The sequence below is a fragment of the Scardinius erythrophthalmus genome, assembly GCF_964197995.2.
Source record: "Scardinius erythrophthalmus genome assembly, chromosome: 1".
In the NCBI taxonomy this organism is placed as follows: Eukaryota; Metazoa; Chordata; class Actinopteri; order Cypriniformes; family Leuciscidae; genus Scardinius; species Scardinius erythrophthalmus.
The window spans coordinates 34,189,156-34,207,846 of record NC_138221.1 but is presented as its reverse complement, the minus strand read 5'-3'; the positions used below and the strand labels follow the sequence as shown (position 1 = coordinate 34,207,846).

General features: G+C 45.2%; 1 protein-coding gene across 1 annotated transcript in view; it reads left to right on the top strand.

Moving 5' to 3' along the window:
- The window catches only part of notch3 (notch receptor 3), a 29,311-nt gene extending 12,040 nt beyond the window's left edge, over positions 1-17,271 (top strand). The window contains exons 3-33 of the mRNA XM_081371544.1: positions 63-205; positions 293-628; positions 1,240-1,362; positions 1,451-1,684; positions 1,773-1,928; positions 2,042-2,227; positions 3,186-3,299; positions 4,521-4,634; positions 5,906-6,139; positions 6,228-6,338; positions 6,652-6,844; positions 6,936-7,081; positions 7,317-7,550; positions 7,639-7,791; positions 7,896-8,124; positions 8,213-8,414; positions 8,585-8,741; positions 8,833-9,017; positions 9,151-9,283; positions 9,772-10,026; positions 10,105-10,217; positions 10,344-10,873; positions 10,954-11,280; positions 11,547-11,695; positions 11,792-12,008; positions 12,103-12,193; positions 12,302-12,470; positions 12,595-12,899; positions 12,989-13,136; positions 13,230-13,327; positions 13,411-17,271. Coding sequence (XP_081227670.1) covers positions 63-205; positions 293-628; positions 1,240-1,362; positions 1,451-1,684; positions 1,773-1,928; positions 2,042-2,227; positions 3,186-3,299; positions 4,521-4,634; positions 5,906-6,139; positions 6,228-6,338; positions 6,652-6,844; positions 6,936-7,081; positions 7,317-7,550; positions 7,639-7,791; positions 7,896-8,124; positions 8,213-8,414; positions 8,585-8,741; positions 8,833-9,017; positions 9,151-9,283; positions 9,772-10,026; positions 10,105-10,217; positions 10,344-10,873; positions 10,954-11,280; positions 11,547-11,695; positions 11,792-12,008; positions 12,103-12,193; positions 12,302-12,470; positions 12,595-12,899; positions 12,989-13,136; positions 13,230-13,327; positions 13,411-14,901 — 7,276 coding nt within the window. The 3' untranslated portion in view covers positions 14,902-17,271. The remainder of the gene's footprint in view (positions 1-62; positions 206-292; positions 629-1,239; positions 1,363-1,450; positions 1,685-1,772; positions 1,929-2,041; positions 2,228-3,185; positions 3,300-4,520; positions 4,635-5,905; positions 6,140-6,227; positions 6,339-6,651; positions 6,845-6,935; positions 7,082-7,316; positions 7,551-7,638; positions 7,792-7,895; positions 8,125-8,212; positions 8,415-8,584; positions 8,742-8,832; positions 9,018-9,150; positions 9,284-9,771; positions 10,027-10,104; positions 10,218-10,343; positions 10,874-10,953; positions 11,281-11,546; positions 11,696-11,791; positions 12,009-12,102; positions 12,194-12,301; positions 12,471-12,594; positions 12,900-12,988; positions 13,137-13,229; positions 13,328-13,410) is intronic.
- Positions 17,272-18,691: the final 1,420 nt, after the last annotated feature.

Below are 18,691 nucleotides of genomic sequence, written 5' to 3'. Positions count from 1 at the left end.
AGGTCCCACTGAAATGCTTTTACACTCAGGTGCTCATTTTCTAAATTTGTGCCCCTCAACAGATGCCAACCTGGTTATATTGGTTTACTCTGTCAGCATCTGGACCCCTGTCATCGCTCGCCTTGTCTAAACGGAGCCGCTTGCAAGAGCCAGGTTGCTAATGGAATCCCACAGTACACTTGTGTGTGCCAGCGAGGTTTCAGAGGTAAGCTTGAGGGTGTCTTCATGTCATCATAGTACAGTTTGTGGGAAATATAGGGCTGTTTGTGAATGACTCTTCTTGTGTCTGCAGGTCAGGATTGTTCCCTGATTGATGCATGTGCCACAAATCCCTGTGCCAATGGTGCCCGTTGTACTAATTGGAACAATCACTACAACTGCTCGTGCCCACCTGGGTATCAGGGAAAAAACTGTCGCAATGACATTGATGAGTGCCGCAAACCCGGAAAATGCCTTAATGGTGGAATCTGCATGAACACCCATGGCTCATTCCGTTGCAACTGCCTTGCTGGGTACAGTGGGCGCACATGCGAGGTGCCCACCCAGCCCTGCGCCCCTTCACAGTGTCTCAACGGGGGCACCTGCCATCAGACCGGTGACCACACCTACGAATGTGCTTGCTTGCCAGGTACAAACAGACAGAAAGCATGCATGCATTCATGTAGACACACACCCTTTATCAAGTTCCCATACTCATGCCCAACCCTTGGAATCGGGGTTTCCCGAAGCATCTGAACTTTCCAGGCAGTGATACCTCATGCTTGCTATAAATAGCTCAGACTGAGTGAGAGAAAGATACAGAAGAGAAAGAGAGTGAGCAGAACAGTCAAACATGGAAGACGGAAAGCGCGTGGGCTGCTGGGCAGGAATTTACTTTATTGCCTTTCTGCTCCCCTCTGGGGAGCAAGCAGGAAATGTCTCTCACCAGAGAGGAAGTCATTGAAACCGTGAGAGATTATAAAACAAGCAAACACGACAGGGAGTATGGCCCTTTAGAGCAGATCTCCGTCAGGTCCTGGCTTTGCCTCTGTGGGAACCACCGAGAGAATATGTAAACACTCAGCACCCACTGGACCTTTTTACTGCTCTCTTTACTCTGTTCATCAATTTATCAATGGTTGTGGAGCAGGAGTAAGTGAAAATTATTAGGTGTGTTAGGGAAGTGAGGAAAAGATCAGACATTATTATTCCCACATTTACCCCCCTGCTTCCTGTGTCATATTTCATTTCTCCACCCAGGCTTCAGGGGACACAACTGCGAGGAGAACGTGGATGACTGCCCTGGACACAAGTGCATGAATGGTGGGATCTGTGTAGATGGTGTCAACACATATAATTGTCAGTGTCTGCCTGAGTGGACAGGTAAATGTACACTTTTTTCCCATGTTTACTATACATTTTTAAGTTAAAATAACTTAAAATAACTTGGCATTTGTCATTCTGTCCTTAGGCCAGTATTGTGCTGAGGATGTCAACGAGTGTCTCATGCAGCCCAATGCTTGTCACAATGGCGGTACATGCTTCAACACCATTGGAGGGCACACCTGTGTATGCGTCAATGGCTGGACGGGGGACGACTGCAGTGAGAACATTGATGACTGTGCCACAGCTGTCTGTTTCAACGGCGCCACATGTCATGACCGTGTGGCCTCCTTTTTCTGCGAGTGCCCGGTGGGCAAAACTGGTATGACTGTCTTTATCATCCCGCCTTATTTTTTGGTCTTGTTCGTTATCCTCAGAGTCCAATTAGTGACATTCTGCTGGCCCTACAGGTCTGCTCTGTCATCTGGATGATGCTTGTGTCAGCAACCCCTGTAATGAGGGGGCCGTGTGTGACACTAACCCTCTGAACGGCCGCGCCATCTGCACCTGCCCTGCTGGCTTTGTTGGTGGAGCCTGCAACCAAGACATGGATGAGTGTTCAATTGGTAAATGTACAACATTGTGAATGGCTCCCTCTCTCGTTGATTCTTTCTGTCTTTCCCTCATCTTTGTCTCTCTCAGTAAAGAGTAAATGTTAACTGTTTCTCTCTTGTGCCAGGTGCCAACCCCTGCGAGCATTTTGGGAAGTGTGTGAACACGGAGGGTTCGTTCCAGTGCCAGTGTGGACGTGGCTACACCGGCCCTCGCTGTGAGATTGATATCAATGAGTGTCTGTCCATGCCCTGCCAAAACGACGCCACCTGCCTGGACCGCATCGGCGAGTTCACATGCATCTGTATGCCTGGTATGTCAGTACACTTGACCTTAGCTTACACAGAGATGTTAAATCTGCTTCAGATCAATGTGGACTATATGACTATATAGACCTACTTTGGAAAACATACAAAGTTCAGAAGAGGAGGGTTTGTTATGTAATAACGTTGTGGTCATTTGGGCAGGGGTAATTTAATTGAAATAGAAAAACTCTGTCCACATGGGTAAGTCACAGAAACCACAGATCAGTGTTTTGGCTTTGTGTCTTCAGCACACACGTTCAGTAAAACTTGTATCCTGCACTACATGCATCTTTAGGTTTTTTGGGGAACCATACAAATCGGCGCTGGGAGCGGGGTGTATTGGGCAATCTGGGAGAGAGGGGGAGGAGTGTGCAGTGAATTATAATGAGATCTTGAGTGGTGGGAATGGAGTGGAACAATGGGGCCCCTCTGTGCTCCGTTCTTCGCCCTACGCACATAGAGAGAGAGCAAACTTTTTCCCAGCACTCTCATCCCCTCCCCCCACTTCTGCTCGTACCCCTTTCATTTCCACAGACACCTCTTCTTCCCCACCCTCCTGATCATCGCCAACTTGGCCCTGGCTCACGTGGAGGGGCCAATTCTTTCTGATTCCATGCCGCCGTCAATGCTCTGGCCCCAGCCCACACTCTGTTTCACCTGAATGGGGCGACACACAAGAGCGGCACTCTGCTGATTATAGAACATGTGTGTTCTCAATGGAGAGATGACCACAGGGCATCCTGCGGACAGTAGGGTGTGGTGCTTCTAGTCAAAGCAGGGGCCTCAGTTTGCATAGACGAAGCAATTCTCCATTTCCTCAGAGACATGAACTTGCTGTAGGGTGCAGTGTAGCAGAACATCTCAGTGTGTCTGTGGGCCCCTGTGTTGTGAGAAACTGCGGTCCGAGATTTGTCTTCAATGCATTGAGGGTTAGAACTGTGTTTCACTCTGATTTCTCTCTACCAGGCTATCAGGGGAAGTACTGCGAGGTGGACGTTGATGAATGCGAGAGCAACCCTTGTGTAAACGACGGCATCTGCCGAGACATGGTTAATGGCTTCACCTGCACCTGTCAGCCAGGTATGAAACGTCATTTTCCCAGCATCACCAGCTCAACAGTATGTATGCAAAATTCACTTGTGTGGTCACTTAATATACAATCTCAATTCATGTAATATCAGGTTAAACCTAGCTTTGCCCCCTAGCCTGATAGAGTTTTTGCGTAATTACTCATTAGAGTGCAGTCTTTAGCGCTATGCAACTGCGTGGCCAAACAAAGACACCATTGTGGCCCCTATACACAAGCACCTCCCCTCCTCCTCTTCCCAACTTGTTCATAGAGAAGGGACAGCAGTCTCACCCGTCTCTCTCTACATAGAGGTGGTGGGGGGAACAGCAGCTCTGCTAATGAGATTCTTTTCCATGTCCGCAATTTACATCTGGGGCAGACAACCCCGCACCCCCCATTTAGCTATTGAGCCGGTAGCGTTTGTGCAAGGAAAGGGGGAGGGCCACTGGCCTTGAAGAAAACAATTCTAGCATCTCCCCCTTCTAACCTTCTGCCCTAGGCATCAACATAGATCCCATCATAACACTGTTAATCAACACAACACCCTCTAAAGATGCAGAAATGAACATTTCTCATGGGGCCCCAGCCATTTTTTTCGTACTTACTAGAACGTTTTCCCAGACAAGGGATATCAGTCATTGTTTAAATCCCACTGCCCTCTCACAAATGCATATCTTCCATATAACAAATTTTAATCACTGCAAAAATGTAAAGAAACTTGATTAATATCTTCCAAAAAATGTATATAAAGAGACAGTTAATATTCCAACATAGTTCTCGATTATTATTTTTTTTCACATACTAAGGCTATAATGCACAGATCAACTCAAGAATATGATTGATAAGAAAAACATTTCAACACAGTCCATTTCCAGATTGTGACAGTTGGATGGATTCAGAGAATGCAGAATCTGGACATATTCTAAGGCTCCAGTATTAAGTCAAATGTTTTAAATTCTGGTTATCAATGGTCTTGAAGAGTGTCAAACCACAGTGCATATGTTATTGATAATACAAACCACTGACATCATAAATTCAAACAGAGATTCGTCCAAAACTTTAAGTGAACCTCCATTGAAAACTCAATAAGCTTGAATAAGCCAAGGTGCAGAGATCTATAACTAGACCGAGCTCTACTGCCCCCAAAGCTGAACCTAATGACCCAGTCAGTGTGTGGAACTCACCTCTGCTGACTCAGACTGACCTCTAACCTCTATGTTTGCCTGTCCCAGGGTTTACTGGCACCATGTGTCAGATCGACATTGATGAGTGCGCCAGCACTCCCTGCCAAAATGGAGCCAAGTGCATTGACCGGCCCAATGGGTATGAATGTCGCTGTGCTGAAGGTAAGCTGCTAAATGAATATGTGTGTATGATTGTGTGTGCCTGCTGTGCAAGAGTTTTGTGGATCCCTTCAGGGTTCAAAGTCAAAATCATCATCGCTGACTTCATCCATACACCTGCTTGTAGTCTCAGGGTCAAATGCTTTACTTCATATTGGTATGCTGGGCATACTGACGAAAAGCTTTAAATCCCCCTCCTCTGCCCTGCAGACCCCAATGTCACAGGGTCACCAAGGCCAGCAGCTGCTGACGTTGAGGGTTATGCTCGGTCATCACCCAGACATCTGTTCATCTGTAACCCACAATGCATACCCACACAGTGACGTATGGCACAACCAAAGGTCCCAGCAATTTACTTCACATAGTTGTGTCTGTAGGAATGGCCGTTTTCTGGTTTTAGTTTGTCCATCAAATTCGCATGAGCTTGTATGTGAATGTTTTGGGCTAAAGATACAGTACATACTGCATGTGTCTCTTGGCTTTTAGAAAGCACAGACATGGAGTTTGTGTATTGTCTGAAACAGCCTGCTGTTTGGTATTCGCCGTGCTCCAGTTCCCCTCTGCTGAGCTGTCCCGTTAGCTGGGACGCAGGGTATTGTCCTGCTACTCGAGGGGACAAAAGCAGGTCTGTGAGGCCTGTGAAGGGCTCTCTCACTTTCTCTCTCACTACCGCAGCCCAGCCCTGCCCTGCTCCTCACAAGGCTGCTGCCTTGACAGCCTGTCGGCATGGAAACCACGGGAACAGAGACTCCAAACTGTAGAACCTTTCACAAGAGAGAGAGAAAGAAGGAAACGGAGGTAGCAGACAGAAAAGAGAGAAAAAACGTATCGAGTCTGGGGAAAGAGGAGAGACATTTTCAGACCAAAAAAGCAGGGGGGCAGTCAAGGGGGTGCTGGATAAGAAGGATAAAGAGTACAAGGAAACCAAGGAAGTATTTACACCCCAGACAAAAACACAAATAAAGGGCATTGAATCATTCATGCAGAGTTTGTGAGCTACAGTGGTTATGAGTGGACAGTAGGACTATGGAAATACTATGAACGAAGACAATGCTATTTCGTCTTACCTAGCTTGTGCAGTAATGGTCCGCAGAGGGGAAATTGTTCTTGACAGACACAAACCACAAATGCAGGAACCTGTAGAGCATCGGTGACCATATAAATCTGATACTTCTCCGTCCTCACAACCTCACTCAGCCCTTGAGATGTTGGGCTTACAGAAAAATCACCATTCTCTTCTTATTCACTCCTACACGTCTCCTCTTTGTCCTCAGGATTTGAGGGAAGGCTGTGTGAGAGCAACATCGATAACTGCAAGCCCGACCCGTGCCACCATGGCACTTGCATAGATGGCATTGCCAGTTACACTTGTAATTGTGATCCTGGCTACACTGGCTACCGCTGCGAGAACCAGCTCAACGAGTGCCACAGCAACCCATGCCAGAATGGCGGCAAATGTGTGGACCGAGTCAACAAGTATATCTGCCAGTGTCAACATGGCACCTCAGGTGAGGGATGACGTATTACTAATTCAACTGTATTAGCTACATTCAGTTTTCTGTTTCATGTTAAAGAAGATTTTGGCTTCCCACACAGGTACCAACTGTGAAATCAACTTTGACGACTGTGCTAGCAACCCATGTGACTACGGAATCTGCAAAGATGGCATAAACCGCTATGAATGTGTCTGCAAACCTGGCTTTACCGGTGAGACAGGGAGAGATCTTCCCCCACTTTTCTTATACATTATAAACACGCCGTTGAATTTGCAAATTAAGAGAGATACAGAAGAGAAACCTCAGTTAAACTTTATTCTACGCTGTCCTTGTTGCTGTATAATTACAGTTAAGTACTGAGTAATATTAATGAACAACAAGCTCACTACACGGTTAGGGTTAGTTGCTTGTAATTATGTATAATTTACTGATGTTACTATAGTAAGTACATGTAAAATATGTAACAAGGACACTGTAAAATAAAGTGTTACTGAAACCTCATTATAAACTTCCATCCCTTTCAGGATCTCAATGTAAAGACGAGATTGATGAGTGCCAGTCGAACCCTTGTCGCAACGGAGGGACCTGCGTAGATGATGAGAACGGCTTCCACTGCCAGTGCCCTGAAGGTTTCCACGACCCATTCTGCTATTCACAAGTGGATGAGTGTGCCAGCAGCCCATGTTTGCACGGGACCTGCAGGGATGACCCTAATGGGTACAGCTCCATTACAAACTTTAAAACCAGCAGGAAGTAAATAAATGGGGACTTGCTTTGACTGTGACTCTTGTTTGTATTGCTCCTGCAGCTATCGGTGTGACTGTGAGCCTGGATGGGTGGGTAAGAACTGTGACCTAGACCGAAACGATTGTTTACCTAGCCCCTGCCAGAATGCAGGCACCTGTTTCGACCAGCTCAATGGTTTCACCTGCAAGTGTCGGCAGGGTTTTAGAGGTGAGATATACGTTACATTAGCTCAGTATGTGTATTACAATAATAACAACAAAAAGAGATTTTATTACACATTGTTGTACCAGGAAGAACAGACTGTCCTCTCATATTTTATTTTCAAACTCAACTGCTGAAAAGGGTGTAATGTTTCGCTAATAAGGGAATTCCAGTTCTTAAGAATTGAACTGCTTTTGCCAATGGCTACATTCTGACAGCTGTCTTTCACTCCCATCCTCAGGTAACTTATGTCAGGTGAACATCAACGAGTGTGCCTCCAGCCCATGTCTAAATCAAGGCACCTGTGTGGATGGAGTCGCCAGTTTCACCTGTCTCTGTGAGCCACCTTATAGTGGTCCCACCTGTGCAGAACTGCTTACACCTTGCTCTCCCAACCCTTGTGCCAACCATGCTTCCTGTGTGAACACACCCGACTACCTGGGCTACCAGTGTAACTGCCAACCTGGGTGGCAGGGTAAGTTTCTAAACGCATTCTGATTCAAGTCTATAAGAATTGAGTTTCCTGAAGCATGTCTTAACTCTGAGTGTCCTTCACACCACAGGTCATTTGTGTAACAATGACATAAATGAATGCACCTATAACCCATGTAAGAACCGCGGGTCTTGTACAAATACTTTGGGTGGCTACGTGTGCTCCTGCCCTGCTGGCTACTCTGGTCCCAACTGTGAAACTGATATCAATGACTGTTCACCAAGTGAGTCAAATGGAACATAAACTAGGTTTTTATTGCAGATCTTGCAAATAAAGCAGTCAGGCCATTCTTTGGCGTGGTCTAATGGTGTTCTCAAATTTTGTCAGACCCCTGTCTGAATGGAGGATCCTGTACAGATGGAGTGTACTCATACCGTTGCAGCTGTCTGCCAGGCTTCACCGGGGCACGCTGTGCTGCCGAGGTGAATGAGTGTCAGAGCGGCCCCTGCAAGAACGGAGGCACTTGCACCGACTACGTCAACAGCTACACATGTACCTGCAAACCAGGTTTCACAGGCCTTTTCTGTGAGACCAACATAGCAGACTGCACTGAAAGGTGAGACCATGAAGACGCTCATAGCTTATTTAAGAAACGCTGTAGCCAATAGTATCTCATAAACAAATCATGTCCCCTTTTGTTTTAGCTCCTGTTTTAATGGAGGAACCTGCACAGATGGGATCAACAGCTTCAAATGCACTTGCCGCTCAGGATTCACTGGAGATTACTGCCAATACGAGGTGAACGAGTGTAACTCTCAACCGTGCCTTAATGGAGGAGTTTGTCAAGATGCCCTGGAGTCATATCGCTGCTCATGTCCGAAAGGTTACACTGGCCCCCGTTGCCAGGTATTAGTCCAACATAATGCTATAACCTCAACATGCTTACAAATTTTCTATATTACATAAAATAATAAACATTAGAATAAAACAAATAACAAAGAAATAAAATCAAGGATAGAATGGAACCAATGAAAATAAATTACAGATTAAAATGAAATTTTTTATCTCTCTTTTAGTATCCAGTTGATTGGTGTAGGCCTTCTAACCCTTGCAAGAATGGTGGTCGCTGCAGACAGAAAGATGCCTCCTTCACGTGTGACTGTTTGGGTGCCTGGTCAGGTCGTTATTGTGACATCCCAGGAGTGTCCTGTGAAATTGCAGCCAGACAGAGAGGTACATAGAAATAGATGGGAATTTTTTTTATGGATTCAAATTCACTATGATCTTCTCCTTGTTAACGGTCCACACGCTCTCTCTTGCACAGGTCTCCAGACAGATGAGCTTTGCCTCTATGGTGGACACTGTGTCAATACTGGCAACGCACACTACTGCAAATGTCCCGCAGACTACACAGGCAGTTACTGTGAGTCCCAGTTTGACCACTGTGAGGACAAACCTTGCCTCAATGGCGCCACCTGCAGGAGCTACATGGGAGGATTCACCTGTGATGTAAGTCATCTTACCACTGGTACAAAATAGCATATACTATCATTCATACTAGTACAAGGCCTAATTAACTACAGAATATGAAGAACTGAAGATATTTCAGAAAAGATGTTGAACTGACCTGTTTTTACTCCAGTGTATGCCTGGTTATGAGGGGAGCAATTGCGAGAGAGAGGTCAATGAGTGTCAGTCTCACCCATGTCAAAATGGAGGAACCTGCATTGACCTGGTGGGACATTACATCTGCTCCTGCCCTCCAGGAACTCTAGGTAAGTTAAAAAATTATAAAACTATGGTGACAAATATACCAGAATCAATGAGAGTCTTTTAGCCTTAAGAGCGAAAATCTAAATATAAACTACCATCAAAAGTTTGAGGTCGGTAAGATTTTTTTTATGTTTTTGAAAGAAGTCTCTGCATGTATTCCATCAAAAATACAGTAAATCAGTAATATTGTTATTACAATGTAAAATAACTTTTCTGTTTTAATATTTAAGAGCGTAATTTATTCCTGTAATCTAAGCTGAATTTTCAGCATCTTTACTCCAGTCTTCAGTATCACATGATCCTTAAGAATTTTCTGATCAAGTAATTATTATCAATGTTGAAAGCTGTATTAAAAACAGTATTCTTTTCTTTTCTCTTTTTTTTAAAGAAAAAATCTTGCTGTCCACAAACTTTTAAATGGTAGTGTACAAAGGTTACATATAGGTTGGAATATTGTCACTCTAATGTTTTCATTATGACATTTTCTTAGGGGTCCTCTGTGAGATAAATGAGGATGACTGCGCAATTCCCTCATGGCCCCGAGGGATACCCAAGTGTCAAAATAACGGCACATGTGTGGACAGGGTTGGAGGGTACAGATGCAACTGCCCTCCAGGCTTCACTGGAGAACACTGTGAGGGAGACATCAACGAGTGCCATTCCAATCCCTGCAACCCCTCCAACAGCTTGGACTGCATACAGTTGCCCAATGATTACCAGTGTGTGTGCAAGCCAGGCTTCACAGGTGAGGGATGTCTGAAAACTGAAAAATGTGTCTGTGAGGTATTATGTAAGATTGTGTCTAACTTAATTTTGTCTTCAGGACGAGGGTGTCAGAATAGATTCAGTGTGTGCGAGTCTCAGCCCTGTATGAACGGAGGAGTGTGCTCTTTGTCCAGCAGCTCACCGCTGGAATACGCTTGCATCTGTCAGCCTGTGAGTATCCAGGCCTTATATGATATAATGTATCAACTATAGCATTATGATCTTGTGTTTCCATCTTAACTGTACTGTATTCAAATTCAAAAGCAACTACTTATCTCCTCGTTGTCTCTTTCTCAGGGATATGCAGGTGCTAACTGTGAGAGGAGCATGAACTGCAAAGAGCTGCTTTGCTACAACGGTGGCAGCTGTGCTCCTACCTCACGAGGTGCACGTTGCACCTGTATTCAGGGATTTGGCGGGCCACAGTGTCGGCACCGCAGCAGTGAGGGCTGCTTCTCCAAGCCCTGCCGCAATGGAGGCTTGTGTACAGAGGAAATCAGCTTCCCTTTTTTCCAATGCCAGTGCATCAACGGCTGGTCGGGCAAACGATGCGAACAGGAAGCCAGGCTTCTGGCACCTCTTACTCCTCAGTGCCCTATTGCTGATTGTCACGGCAAGGCCAATGACGGTGTGTGTGACAAAGGATGTAATTCGTTCGCCTGCCACTGGGATGGAGGTGACTGCTCTCTTGCTGTGAAGCCTTGGGCACGCTGCACAGACCCTCGCTGCTGGCGGCTCTTCAACAACAGCCAGTGTGATGAGTTCTGCAACAATGCAGAGTGCCTGTATGATAACTTTGACTGCAAGAACAAAGAGAAAGTCTGCAAGTAAGTCCTGTACTATTTTCATCATGATTCATTGGACCATTTATGATGGTCTTTCTCTAATACGGTCTCTCTTCATTCAGCCCCTTCTATGAGACATACTGTACCAACCATTACGCAGATGGGCTCTGTGATCAAGGCTGCAATACAAAAGAGTGTGGCTGGGATGGACTGGATTGTGCAGGGAAGATTCCAGAAGATCTTGCGGAAGATGTGCTGGTTATTGTAGTCCTGCTGCCTCCAGAGGAGCTGCTACGGACACAAACTGCTTTCCTGCAGAAACTAAGTGCAATCCTCCACACCACATTGCGTTTCCGCCTTGATCAGAACGGAGAATACATGATCCGACCCTTTACAGGCCATGAGACACGCATTAAACGAGAGCTTCATCCTCAGCAGGAGGTCATTGGGTAAGTTGTGGTTACTATAGTAAACGGTTTCATTTCATTTACCTTTGTACGGCGAAATTCTGCAGGCAAATTGTAGTCACCGCAATAGGACCCCACGAGATCATGAATTTTGAATTCTTTTAACTTTGAAGTTTTTTGCTGTGTTGACCAGTAATAAAGCTGCTTATTTTGGAAGTGACCTTTTTTATTGGCAATGGACCTTCTTTGCCTGCAAAATTTTGCAAACGTTTTGCTAATGTGAGTGTACCTCTTTGGCTCCTCTGAAGGTCCATTGTATACTTGGAGATAGACAACAGGCTATGCTCCCAGGGCTCGGATGACTGCTTCCGCAATGCTAACAACGCTGCTGAATATCTGGGTGCTCTGAAGGCTCGTGAGATGTTGGATTTCCCATACCCCCTCAAAGAAGTACGCAGTAAGTATCCACACTTACACCAACTTAACTGCCGCCTTGCATAGGCCTCATTGGTCCAGCTGACAATTTTATGATAATTTACCAATTCTCTTTCAGGTGTTGTAATAGACGATAAGATTGAATGGATTAAGCTACTGCTAGTAGGGGTGGCTTCTCTGTTCTTGTTGGTAATCTTGATGGTGGGCATGTTGATTGCCCGCCGCAAACGTGAGCACAGCACACTCTGGTTCCCTGAGGGCTTCTTCCTCAAGAAGGAAACGAGCAGTAACAAGAACCGCAGAGAACCTGTGGGCCAAGATTCCCTGGGCATGAAGTGAGTCGTTCATGCAGTATCAAAGCTATTGTCAGTATGCATCATCAAAATATCCCTTTCATAGGCACTAATTAGCATGTATGACTCTTTGCAGACACATGCCAAAAACAGTGGAAGAGTCTCTACTGGCTGATCACAGTGACCAGTGGATAGACACAGACTGCCCTGAGGCTAAAAGACTTAAGGTGATTGACCATTTATCACTCTTCTTTCGATGTATATGTGTATGCATCAGTGAAACAGTTATATATGTGAATGAACAGCCTTAATAATATCCTCTTTTTTATGAGCAGGTGGAAGAGCCAAGCATTCTGTCAGATGGTGAGGATGCAGTTGACAGCAGACAGTGGACACAGCATCACTTGGCAGCGGCAGATATCCGTATGCCACCTTCCATGGCTCTCACACCTCCGCAGGGAGAGTTTGACAGCGACTGCATGGACGTCAATGTCCGAGGCCCTGGTATGATATGTTTGACTGTCTACTTTCTTAGTCCATGTTTGGGTCCAGTGCCCTGCATAGATTAACTTCAGGTACAAGAATTACAAATTGATTCAAAACATTTGCATACTATTATTTCATATAGATGGCTTCACACCCCTGATGCTGGCATCCTTCTGTGGAGGTGGGCTGGAGCCCGAAGTGACTGAAGATGATGACTCAGAAGAATCCTCAGCCAACATCATATCCGATCTCATTTACCAAGGAGCATCGCTTGCAGCTCAGACCGACCGCACTGGAGAGACTGCTCTGCACCTGGCTGCACGCTACGCCCGAGCCGACGCAGCTAAAAGACTCTTGGATGCTGGGGCTGATGCAAATGCACAGGATAACAATGGCCGCTCACCTCTGCATGCAGCTGTAGCAGCTGATGCTCAGGGGGTTTTCCAGGTAAAGTCACCTATGAACAAATACATGTTTAAACATGGACTATTGAAACAAAATCAGTGCTAATGTATCCCATATTCTTGCATCTTCAGATTCTGATCAGGAACCGCGCCACAGACCTAGACTCACGCATGTATGATGGGTCCACTGCTCTGATCCTTGCAGCCCGTCTGGCAGTAGAGGGCATGGTGGAAGAGTTGATCACCTGCCATGCTGATGTCAATGCTGTTGATGAAATAGGTAGGCACAAAAGAAAAAGAAACATATTTATGCTTCAGACGTGAAGTTTCATTGTTTCTGATGGTTGCATATTATGTTTTTTTCTCTCCACAGGAAAGTCAGCTTTGCACTGGGCAGCAGCAGTCAATAATGTTGAGGCTACAGTTGCCTTGTTGAAGAACGGTGCCAATAAAGATATGCAGGACCTCAAGGTATGCAATTATATACTTTTGAGGGTTTTGAAGGCTTTATCTCAGCCATGTTTTTAATTTTTGAATCTATTTATGATCTTCAGGAGGAGACTCCACTATTCTTGGCTGCCAGGGAAGGAAGCTGTGAGGCAGTGAAGATGTTGTTGGCTCACTTTGCCAACAGGGAGATAACAGATCACATGGACAGGCTCCCTCGAGATATTGCCCAGGAGCGCATGCACCACGACATCGTACAGCTGCTGGATGAATATAACACTGTGAGAAGTCCGCAGGGCCATGCAGGGGCAGGTCACCACCTGTCTGGTAGCCATACGCTCTCACCACTCATGTGCCCTCCCAGCAACTTCCTTCAAGGGCTGAAAAGCACCCCTCAGGGTAAGAAGAACCGTCGCCCAGGGGCTAAAGGCATGGTTGGGCAGCACGCTGCCAGTCTGAAAGATTCAGCCAAAAGCCGCAACAAACGGCTGACGCTAGACATGCAGAGTGCTTTGCTGGAGAGCTCTGTCACGCTTTCCCCCGTCGACTCGCTGGATTCGCCGCGCGGAGGCGCCAACAATGCCGGCTACATCACCAATCCAACCTCACCGGCCGCCATGCCCACTCCTGGTCTTTTCCACTCCTCCATGTCTGTTCCTTCCACTCCCATGGTGCACAGCAGTATCCTGGATGGCACCAGCCCTTTTGCGGTCTCCCTGGCACAGCTGAGCGACCTGGGTGACGGAGGGCTCTCGATGCAGGGGCGTGTGGCCATGCAAGGAGGCAGCATCAACCAAGGCCCCCACAACTACGTGCTGAATGCCGGCCAGATGAGCCTCAACATGGGCATGGTAAGTCCAGTAAGCGTCCCGTTTGACTGGCACAGCCGCATGACTCCATCTTCTCAGTGCAGTCAGCCCATGGTCAACATGGTGCATCCAGCAAGTAGCCAAACAGGCATGCACCCTCAGACACCAACCCTGCAGCAAACCAGCATGCTCTTGCACCAGCAGCAGGTTTTCCGTAATGCCCAGCAGCCCATACTGCAGCCAACACCCGTCTCCAACACGCCCTCTATTAGCCCGGTCAAACTGACGCCCATTGCAGAGCAGCAACCGCAGCAACTTCACAGCCACGCCCTCACCAACCCCAACCTCACCCGCATGGGCTCCTCCACTCCCCCGACACCACAGCAGGCACAGCCTCCTCCAGCTTTCTACCAGTCACAGCAGCCGCAGGCTCAGCCTCCGCAGGCCACAGCATCCCCTCAGGCCTCACAAGCACAGGCTATCTCGACTCAGGCACCCCCGGCACAGGGGAGCGGCAGCACCGCAGGCCCGGAGGATTACCCCACTCCGCCCTCCCAGCACAGCTACACCTCTGCCATGGATGCGACGCCCAAGCATTACTTGCATGTGCCCAGTGAACATCCTTACCTGACCCCTTCTCCAGAGTCTCCAGAGGCCTGGTCTAGCCCTTCCCCTCACTGTGTGTCTGATTGGTCTGACTCCACCCCGAGCCCGGCCGTCACGGCTTCTGCTCAAACCCAGATTTCCCATGTCCAGGAGTCCAATGGGAAGATGCAGGTGTTTGCTTGAACAGCTCAACCTACCTTAAATGTTTGTGACTTTGAGAGAGTAGAGTTGACAAGCGTCACTCTAGGGCTTGTTTTTTTACTTACCTGTCAGCCCGTTTCCAAGATTTTAATTGGATTAGGATTGACTGCTTTGCGTCAAGAAGACCGTCTGCTGGTGTCTGCAGAAAGAAAGTTAAAGGGAAATGTGTTGTCTTAAAAAGAAGACAATTTAATGAAGTAAGACGTTCTGTCACAGATGGACTTGTTTTTAATTATAAAAAAAAAGTATATGAAGAATACCACGTCTTTCATTTCAAAGACTTGGGGACACTCCTGAAACTAACAAACTTTATAAAAAAAATAGATTGAGAGAAAAGTGAAATGTTGAAGGAAATTCCTTTCTTTTTATTTATTGTCTTATGTTTTCCAAACTGCCTTGTGGGTGTTTCGGCCCTCTTTCTGTCTCTGTTGTTTTTAGTGACCCCCATAACAAATGCCTTACTACTTCCAATGTTTTACATGGGACTCGTGAGGAGGTCTCAGGTTCCATGTTGCTACTGTTACAAGAGGAGCAGCTCATGATTGCTTAGCTCGCCTGTTCCGCCCCTGGTTTTATCAACAGCAATTGATACATTCACAATTTATAAACCGGGCTTTTGAGTGACACACACATACAATGAGATTAGAAGTTTGACAAAGTTTAGTGATATTTATTTAGTCTAGCAGTCAGAAACAGATTGGCACATGAAAACAGAGGTATATAGAGACCAACACAAGTGAAATATTCTGATTTAAAATGGTTTTATACATGTTGTAAAAGTATTTGTATGAATGTAGAGGGGCATCTGTGAAGCACTTCAAGGGGAAAATCTTGAGAGAGAGATGGTAAGAAAACCCTGAAATCCTAGTTCAGCATTTATAGCGACAGTGCATAAAAGCGCCTCCCGAAAACAGGCCAGTGTTTAGAGTGTTTTCAGTGTTGTGTTGTGTCAGTGGAAATGATTTTACTGAACATAGTTTCTTCAGTGACCTCACCGACTTATAAAGGCCTGAGCTGGCCAATGCTCTACCAGCTCCCTCTCAGAATCCCTGCCAGTCACTGCCTTATAGTCTTGCCTTGTGTAAATTTGTTTTATTTTGCTTTATTCTTTTTATAACCACAATTTTGGAACCACAGCTAACTGTGGAACACTGATGTATTAAGCTGTGTTTTTAGGCTGCTGCTCTGCGTCACTTCTTCGGTGACACTCAACTTCCTTTCCGCGAACATTCCTGATCGGAACCCACCAGCCGGCGCTCGTGGTGCCGCTGACCGCTGCGGAACTGATCTCATCGTGTTCCTGGTCCCTCACGAGTAATTCGTTTCAGTCCTGAACAGCTGCAGCTGACATTTGACCACTAGAAAGTCTTCCTCTGGGGCCTTACGAAGCCAAGGCAGTGTGGTTGATTTATTTTAATGTAATTTGATCCCTCAGGTCCAGCATTTTCATGTGGTCTAATCATATTCGAGCTCCTTTTGGTTTGTGTTGTGAGCATGTGTTGTGTGTTGGGTACAGGGCTAACGGGGTTGCTAATGGTCTGCTAGTGCTCTGTCACTCCTCAGGGAGGTGTTATATAGCATGCAGTGTTGTCTGCATCTTTAGCAGTTCCCACCCCATGAGCCTAGACGATGACATCTGTCGTGTCTGGTCAGAAGGCGTGAGACGGGAAACGCTACTATGTAGTGATGCCCCTGGCTTTCGGCAACATGTTCGTATGTTCATCCCCAATAACATTCCCAACTGCAAGATCTGCATTTGGCGACACTGACAGGTGTTTTCCAATTTGTCTTGCTATTACCAACAGAAACGTGTCCATTTCACTAAACTGTGTTATGTATACATAACATATGGGTTTGACAAATATCTGGCACAAATAATGTGCACAGCAATGTACCACATTTCAAGACTTGAGGTGGTTTTGGAGCACATTCTGGACCTCTTTGTTCTTCTACATAAGTACTACTAAGCTTAGCTTATCAAGCATAAGTCTTCCTTTTGTTCATAACCTTTCACTTCTCCAGATATTTTTGAAATTCCAGTACCTGTAAATATGTTTCACCTTTTTTTTTAGGTCTACTTGTTTATGAGAAGTCTTATGTTTCTAAAATGATTATGTACTAAAAAAGAACAAAAAGTAAATGTACTTTTTTATTAGCATTATTAAGGTGAGGATGTGACTATATTGGTCTTGCATAACTAGAACAGCCATAGATATTTTCTATCGTCATTATTAATTTCCTATACTTGTTTAAAAGTAGTTTAAAATCATTGTATATAAACAGCTTTTCACAGTTTCTTTCTACAAAGTTGTAAAATATGTTACTTCTAATAAAGCAGTAGAAACTACATTCCACTAATGTCTTATTCTTTCTCTCACCTCATTCACATTTCCATGCATACTAAATCCAGTAGGTTTTAGATCGCTTAAAAATACAGCCATGAGCTGCGGGTCCAACTTGAAACATGCAGATGTATGTATAGCTACCAATTTCCTCCAGAGTTAAAGAAGTGTATTTAAAAAAGGGTAAAGTTTGGAATAAGAGAGAAGATAACGTAGGCTACAGTCAATCGGTCATTATCGCAACAAACTCCTCCGAGGGAAAGAAGGATACAAGACTTTTAACAATAACAGTCATTTACTTTGTGATAATCAACTACTTTGCTGTACATTGTCCTCCCAATGTGGGACACTTTTTGTCAAATATCAACCCAAATCATCTACTTCACGATGCTTATAATGAAAATAGACACTGGCTGCATCCGAAATCACACACTTCCCTACTATACTGCCCTACAAAACAAAAAGGCAGTAACTGCATTTTTGGTCAAAAATGAGTTATTATCATTTTCATGACATTCAAGGCATCCTTTGTTATGTGACAAAACATCTTATCTCAAATGTGTGTCGTTTTGGAGAAAAATGGTAATAGTTTTTGGAGAATCTGTAGTTACTGCCTTTTTCCTTGGTATGGTGCCACATTTTTGGTAAGTAGGCTAATACAAAGCAAGAATACAGTAGCCTAACTGCAAATAAGGGGTAAAATATCAAATGAAATATGAGGATTGATATGTACAAAGAATAAGCTAATATAAAGTAACAAAACACACAGCCACATGTCCAATAATCTACCTACAACTACTTAGGCTGGATGACAGGATAACTTTAAAAGTCATTTTTCTCAGTTCTGCACTCTGCGTAGTTACTGCCTTTTTGCTTTGAAGGGCAGTATATAGTAGGCGAAAAACAGTAACTTATGTGTCAAAAGAAGTATGTCCGAATTCACAGTTTTCATAAAAGAGTAGCAAAAACTACCCGGATGACCTACTACTTCCAGCGAGATTCTGAAGCATGCATACGATGAACACTTTACTATCCCATGAGGCCACGAGAGAGGATTTATGAATGGAGGTGACGCGACTAAACTGACGCTCGTAGTTCACATGATAATGACAACATGACGAATGTAGTGTGTCCAGATTACATCCAACCTATATAGAACCTACTTTTTAGTGGTCGTGGAGTAACTATTTATTCAAAATAAGTACCTACTCAAGAGAGTATGCAATTTTGGACGCAGACAAAATCTGACACCGACCGTGATATTCAGTGATATTCAGGTGTTTGCAAGTGTTGTTCTCCGTTGCTAGTCAACCACATAATGGACCTAATCTACTCAATAACTGAGATTAATTTAGCCACATAAATAACCTGCATTCAAAGGTGGTGACTTCTCAAGAACAAGAACAAAAGCATTCATTTTTTTAAAAGCT